The sequence below is a fragment of the Halyomorpha halys genome, unplaced genomic scaffold (assembly GCF_000696795.3).
Source record: "Halyomorpha halys isolate HHAL.00 unplaced genomic scaffold, Hhal_1.1 Scaffold68.1, whole genome shotgun sequence".
Lineage (NCBI taxonomy): Eukaryota > Metazoa > Arthropoda > Insecta > Hemiptera > Pentatomidae > Halyomorpha > Halyomorpha halys.
The window spans coordinates 1,715,761-1,723,572 of record NW_027116161.1 but is presented as its reverse complement, the minus strand read 5'-3'; the positions used below and the strand labels follow the sequence as shown (position 1 = coordinate 1,723,572).

The 7,812-nt window shown below is 30.1% G+C and overlaps 1 protein-coding gene across 1 annotated transcript; it reads right to left on the bottom strand.

The window, feature by feature from the left end:
* Positions 1 to 2,313: 2,313 nt before the first annotated feature.
* robl (roadblock) lies at positions 2,314 to 5,411 on the bottom strand (the record flags this gene model as incomplete). The annotated part of the gene is given in 3 exon segments (XM_067053019.1): positions 2,314 to 2,481; positions 5,150 to 5,228; positions 5,311 to 5,411. Coding segments are annotated over 3 exon segments (250 nt in total), but the record flags the coding sequence as incomplete, so codon positions are not given.
* Between the last annotated feature and the right edge of the window lie 2,401 nt (positions 5,412 to 7,812).

The following is a 7,812-nucleotide window of genomic DNA, read 5'->3' as shown; positions in this document are numbered from 1 at the left end:
TGTGTAAATGTAGTTGTGTTAAACTGATAGTAGAAGAAACTTTATTAAGTAGCAATGATATTAAATGATACATTAGTACCATTAAAATAGGTTAGTAAAAGTCTTAGTGTTTCATAGACCTCATATTAACCAAAACTTCCACTTAACCTATGATGTCACAGTCCTGACTGAAACTGATAAGAAAATATTCAGAGGCATAGCTAAGGTAGAAAAAAAGGATGGCGCACTCTCCAGGCAGCACTTTGCTAGGGAGAGAAAAACCATAGATTCAACTAAACAAAAACAGTTAAATTGAAAATATCTGCAATCTACTGTGGTAGTGCTAAGTAAATGGACCTTCTACTTTCCATAAAGTCTTTTATAGTCAAATCATGTGCATTGTCACTGATACTAATGTTGGAGAACAAGAATGACAGAGAGATGAGGGCAATTACAAAGTGCAGTCCTACCAGTAAGGTGCTCAACTGCTCCACAGTAATAGATTACCTAGTTATTGGTGCCAAAAATAAATAAATCCCTAAGCATGTCAAGAAATACAAATTGAAAAGTAAAATTGTTTAATTAGCAGTAGTTGTATATATAAAACCCATGTGTATAACACCACTGCTACTGACAACCTTGTATGCAAGAAATGGGATATAATGGGGTATAGGAAATAAAAAAAAGTTGCTGAGGTCATGTCACACACACTAAGTTACAACAGCCTGAAGTGACAAATGTACAGGAGTCTAGGTACATATTATTATAAGTATTTTATTTTGTAATCCATTCAAAATATTTAAAGTTAACTGACTGGACAGATCAACTCCCATATATTGTTACTTGCTTATCAATCACATAGAAAATGCATTATAAGTTCTAACACATTGACTGCCACAGTACTTTTCAAGATTTCAGCCTAGGAAGCCAATCTAAGTTTGGCCAACTAAGCTAGGTAAGCAAACTATGAGTTATCTCGTAGTTTGGCATAAGGCAATAACACCAACTACGAGATAATTCGTAGTTGGAAGTCAACGAGTTAATTAACTCATCAAGGTATGTAATATGAAGTAATTAATCAATTAACAGATAAATAATTGAAAATATTGGCTAGCATTAGTGAATTTAACTGAAAATGAGGAGATGAAGGTGTCATTTCAGAAAAAGAAAGGGATTTGTGTATATTTAAAAAAAAATACACTAATAATATGTGTATATACTCATATACCTTATTATGTGCGGAGGGAGAGATGTGACAAATTTGGCATCTGCTTCAAGCGACAAAAACCTATGCTATGTCACTGGTGAGGGTATATAGTACAATTAGAAGATAAAAAAAATTCATCTTGAGACAATTATTCAAGATTTTTTAATAACAGCTTGATATTAAAATTATTGGTTGATATTGGGCAAATATGTTTTTCAATGTAATTAGGTTTATTATTTTTCAAACATATGTTCAAAACTTACATATTTTTGGTCATCTATATTACAGTGATAACATAAGAATTTTTGCTAGAAGGCATCTTGTTATTCTAGTAATTATTCAGAAGTTCAAACTTATAAAGAAGAAGATAAGCAGATCTAAACTGTAAATTATTTGCATCAACCTTACAAAATGGTTTGGATGGTTCATGAAATTCATCTGAGTTGGATGAAATTTGGAGCAGTGACAGAAGGACAACAATCCACAATATTTCTAAAAGAGTTTCATCCAACTTGTTACGGAGAACCTGTTAGAATACTTATCCCACAATTTCTATGAATACCTCATAGCCACATAAGTGGATTTGTGGGATAACCTAAAACAATAAAGGATTTAAAAGCATGGGTAGTAACACAAGCAAGGAGGGAAGTATCACATAATATTAACAAAAATAATGATTTTTATCAGGAACAAATGTTATAAAGAAAATTCATAGAAGAATGTTTTGTTATTTTTCATGGATTTTAAGTTTTTATGAACACAATTCCTTTTCTAAAGAGGGTATTTTTTATCTTTTAATTTGTTCCAGCTGTTCAAAAATTAAACTATTTGTACTATAGAGGAAAAAATAACAAAATACTTGGATGACTTTTTTCGCTGTTAAGTTAGAAGAGAAATATTATTCATAAAAATAAATATATCATAAAATATTATAATATATTCTTTCCAAGTTACAAATAATAACATATCAGAAAAATCATTATTTTTTTTTTTTAATATTCAAATATGATTCATCCATATCTTATGAGGTTAGTAAGCAGTATACATAATACTTTTAAGCTTGAGATACTTTTTATTTTTATTTCAAAAGTTAAATGATTGGTAAAATAGGAGTTTTTAATGCATACCAGGGGCTATCATTATTTCATTTTTCTTTGAACGTAGTCGAAGAAAGGTCAAATCATTGGTTGGATCTAAGTCGCGGACAGCAGCTCTTGCCTTCTCGCAAAGCTGAGTTAGAAGAGCTGTATACTGAACAGTTGTAGTATTGTCCAAGGTACTCTTTACTGGAACACCTAAGAGAAAAGAAGAACACTGAGTATCATAAAATAGCACTGTTATTTTTATGTAAGCAAGAAATTTTAACAAGATTTCCACAATGTAATATTAATCCTATGAGGCATGATTAACCTGAATTGCCACCCATTCAATATCAACAAAGAGAAGTCTAGTCATTATCACAGATAGCCGCTTTCAGATCAAGAAAAATTAAGAATAGATAACAATCTCAGTCTGAGCTCTTTTCAAGAGTGTTTCACAGTGGGAAAACTTGATCTTGGATTTGTCATCCAGGTAAAAATACCGCAAACTAATCAATACCATCTCCTTAATAAAACATTTATGGAGGGTCTTATGGATGAGCTAAGTTCGTAATATGCAGTAAAAAAATAATATGCAACACAAAAATTTTCGGATATGCAATAAGGGTTAAAATATAGAAATATGGTAGAATAAGAAAATATGTTATTTATATATATTTCTAAAAATTGTAAAGTCTTCTCTCTACCTAAATAGAGCCAAAGAACTTATTGGTTGCTTAGATTTAAGAAAAAGGGTGTAAAACTACAATTTTACTAAATTCTCAAGTTAATAAAAAATTTTTTATTCATGACTGAAGATTAGAACAACTATTATACTTTCAAAATTAAATGACCACAATTAATGTGACCAGACCATGTGCTCCAGTGTACCTTATATTTGCCATGGGATACATGAGTGTCCTGCTTTGAACAAAACAGAAATTCCTAGGTTCTCTGATTTTCTGTCTTTTACTCTTTACAAGAAGCATTATTTGTAAAATGTGTTGTTTTTTTTTACACTACAGTGTTTTTAAATTACTCTTTCTATTAAATTAACTTAGCAACATAACTGAGATAAATTAGCTCAAATGAAAAATATGAAATAAAAATGTAACTAGTATAGCAATAGAGTATGTGATAAAAATAAAAAATAATAATACATTGAGATTACTGACTATATGCACTTTTCTTCCCCTCCCTCTCGCCCCAAAAAACAATGAAGGTATCCCACATACAGACAGGAAATATCTGATCATATTAACCATAAGAGCTAATTTAAATCTCCTGTAGATTGCTTATTAGTTAAAGCTTTGTTTATATTCATTCATTCAACAATTTAACAAGGTCCAGGAAACAGTAGTTTTTCTCGGTTTCTAATGTAATAATAAAAAAGAAAGTCACAATAGATCAAATAACTACAAAGAGACAGTCTCATATTATAAAGCATCACATTCATTACTACAATAGAAACACAATTAAACAAAAAAAAATACAAAAGCTATTAAATTTAAGATATTCCCTTTTTATTATTAGGCCAGGACATTACTGGTTTTACTAATAACCTCCTAATCAATTAAATGACAAACAGCGGAACACGTAATTTGTTGTGTTGTAATGTTTTACTTTGTTGTTACATGTACAAGTAAGGGATATTTGTAGCTTTTAAATAAAATTAATAATGCTTTGAATTATAAATTAAATCTGTCAGTGCTCAAATGATCAAAGTTGTGTGGAAGCTTGTACATATTTTGTTTTTTTAAATAGGAAGGAGATTTAGTAGTTCTTAAGCAGCTAAAGATGGTGAAATGATGAATAGGCAGAACCAATTCTGAAACTAAGCTGCTAAAGAAAGTCATCTTAAGAGTTCTGTTTCAGAAATAATTGTTATTTACAGCATTTTTACACTGTTATTTACTACAGTTGCGTGTTTACTGTTATAGCTACTAAAAATACTGCACCAAAAGAAAAAAAATGCATTTATTGACTCAAGAAATTTGATTGTTGTAATTATGTTCAATTGCGGCACTAAATGTATTAACTATAAATTAGTAAATCAAAACATAATATTTTAACTTCAGTTCTTTAGAGGATGCTTTAGTTTCAATGCAATCTTCCATTATTAGCAAAAATGTAACCTCTACCTTTTACCTTCTCCTCTAATTCTATCTCTGGTTGTAAGTGACAGTTAACGGGAAAGCTGGTAAACCAATGGCTTATAACTTGTTTAACAGTTCTAATAGTTTGTAATAACTCAAAGCAAATATCAAATTAATAAGAGGAAACAAATCTGGACTAGATTTCGCTAGTTACTTTTGAATACATTTTAAGTACAGAAATCTTAGATTAGATATTAAAAACGAAGAAGTAGATAAAAACAGACATGATTGAAACACAAACAGAAAAACCAGAAACCTTGTAGCGAAAAAACGTTAGTAAGTTTATAACCCAGTGAAAAACCAGTGTAAATAAAATAGTCTAAGATGCGAGAAAATCTCATGTTTGATAATGCACTGTAATAAAAGCATCAAAATTGAATACTATATAAGATAGCGATCTTCAGCTAAATTCATTTCTCGTATTCATCACACAATAAATGACACTAACAGCAGACCAAGTGATAACTAGGATATTTTCTGTTATTTTTGTCAAAACAGATGATATTTAATTCATTAAACTACTCTCTCTATTAAATATTACTTAAAATGAAATACTTTAGTTTAAAATACAAATTCTAAGCCACAAATATGAAAATAATGAAAAACAATAATAAAGGGAACTCAGTTTATTAAAATCATATACCTTTGAAAGATGAATGAAGCTATGACAAAAACTCACTTTCCAATTAAATAATATATAAACCATAAATAAACCAAGAGCTACTAACCCTCTCCAGTAATAACAATTGTTCCAACAACGCCTTTGTGGGCTTGAATTCTTTTCAAAGTATCATCCACTTCGGATGCCTGATAAACAAATATAATAATAAATTATATAAAAAAGGAATTAAAGAATAATAGCCAAAAATATAAAACTCCGAATTTATACCATAATATAATATAGATATAACAAGACTGAAACCTACAGTGATAACTAAACAACAGACAGCATTAACTTGCTAATCCTAGAGCTTTTTTCTTATTTTATCATAAATGAAAGATAATTATTTTCAAGCATATTTTAAAAATTTATTTCAAATAGTTTGTGTACTTTGTTGTTCAAATTAATCTTTGTTTGCTATTTCTAAATTATTCTTTAATAAAATGGCTTCTTATTCGTTCTTCATTACTAAATCATTTTTCGAAACGATTCCGTTTTTTTGTCATGTTAAACTAATACCACAAACTGGTTCAATGAAAGAAAATGGAAGACCAAAAATAAGTGGAGGCAATTAAAAAAAATAATCAGTCGAGGAGGGGGGGGGGGCGAGGCAAACGCCGCTTGAAGGGACAGCAAACTGTAAACAACTGTTTGATAATTTATGAGTTTTTTCAGGCTTCCCCCTCCCAAACAAAAAATTGATTTAAGTTTATCTTATGCATAAATTAATTTACATAGTAATATCTATACAATAATACCAGGCCAACAATTTATTTGTGAGTTTAGAAAAGAAAAAACAAATTTTTTTAAATTTTGTTTTGTATTGGTAACACTGATAAACCACCGACTCTGAGCTCCGAAGGCCAAAAAAGTATTAGCTCTAGTATGTATCCTAGTTAATGGTTAATGAATTAAAAATGATGCAGTTTGTGGTTTTTGCGATTAGTAAGATTCTACGTTCTTACTAAACAGGACAATGTTTTAGTGTTACTATAGACTCGTAAAGCATATGATGCAAGACGTGTTAGTGGCAGTGTTTTGTGTAGTTTCAAGTGCTGATTAGACACCACACTTCTCACCTTATTTTATACAGGTAATATTAAGTTATATTGTGATTTGGAAAAGTGTATAGAGATGTCGTTTTCGTATTCAAATATGTATATTATATTTCTTTATTGCCAGATAGGCTTTGTGGGCCCTACATGGTTATAAAACAGTTAGATTTAATTTTAACAATTGACAATGGTGGGGTATAGTCTTGTGCAAAAGACACTTCTAACTATTAAAATATTATAATTATTTAACAGTTATAGATATTAATGATAAATTATTAACTGAAAATAAAAATAGTTACGTAATTAAGAAATGAAAGAAAGAAAAAAAAATACAAACAAAACAACTAATTTTTTTTTTATTTAATAAGACAAATAACTGAATTCTATAATGAAAGCATGATTTAATAAAGAAGAATTAAAAATAAAATAATAATGGTAGTAATAAAGAAAAAATAGGTAAACATAAAGTTTATAACAGAATGTCCTGCAGTGTCCTGGACTTCATTCTGCTAGAGGAAGTTGAATTTCCCAGGTTTTAAGTACTTCCATCATTCTGCTAGCACTTGGAATAAAATTTTGACGAATTCATCTATTGATTTCTTTGTATTTATATGAATAAAGATAAATTTCTTGCTTTGGTCACTAGATTAATTTGTATACTCAAGTAAGGATTCAATCTCATGAGAATATATTTAGGCCTAAGCAGTAAAATTTCAAATTCTGAATCATTTATACTATAATTCAGCTAAATGCAAGTTAACCTAGAAGTAGCTGTAAACTAATTTCTTTCACTGTATTTTAATGTAAAACTGTTAAGTAATAGACAATAGTAAATAGTTTACCACTCCCTACCACCCCATAGGCCTAGTGTACGGGTCATACTCTCTTCAATGTACGATCTGTGTCCCTGGCTGATAGCAAGTTTCAACTGTTAATATATGGATAGGAAAAAATTCTTTATTTAGGGAAAGGGCCGTACTACAAACTCACCCATTTAGAATAGTCATTATTGCATTAACAGAGAGTTTAAAATTCTCAAAGTTCAATTTCCTCCCATCCATTGAGTATAGGGTTAACTTTTACATACTGGAATGCTCCTACCAACGACATGGAAAGAGAGACAGAAAAAATTGGGGCGAGATTTCTGATAAGGATAATCAGTAGTACTCATTACTTTAAGGGAAATGAATTTATCTTCACCTTCTAGATTTTACATGATAATATAGGTGTGACTCATATGGTCAACATCATAACCCTGGAACTACCATTTCTGCAGAACGGGCATGATAAAAAAAATAGTTCCATTGTAAACACAGACATTCTCAACGAATCCGTCTCTAACCTCCTATATTTTACTAGCTCAATTGTTTTCGCCTAGTTTGCTACAGATTGTTGGGATTCGTGAGCGTATCCATCTGTTTCCTCACAACTCTGGTCGATTTCGTCTAATCTTGGAAAGTAAGTTAAAACCCAATTATACAAACAACCTACGCGCGGTTAGGAGTAACAATCATTATTTCAAAGCCAGAATTCACTAAACCATCACACTGCAAAACATGAGAAGTTTAGTTGAAAATCCTCACAACCCTGGAGTTTGTAGGTTTACCATGACACAGGGTTGTAAGGCATATGACAAGATTGTGAGGTAAGCAAACATAACATATTTTCTTATGCA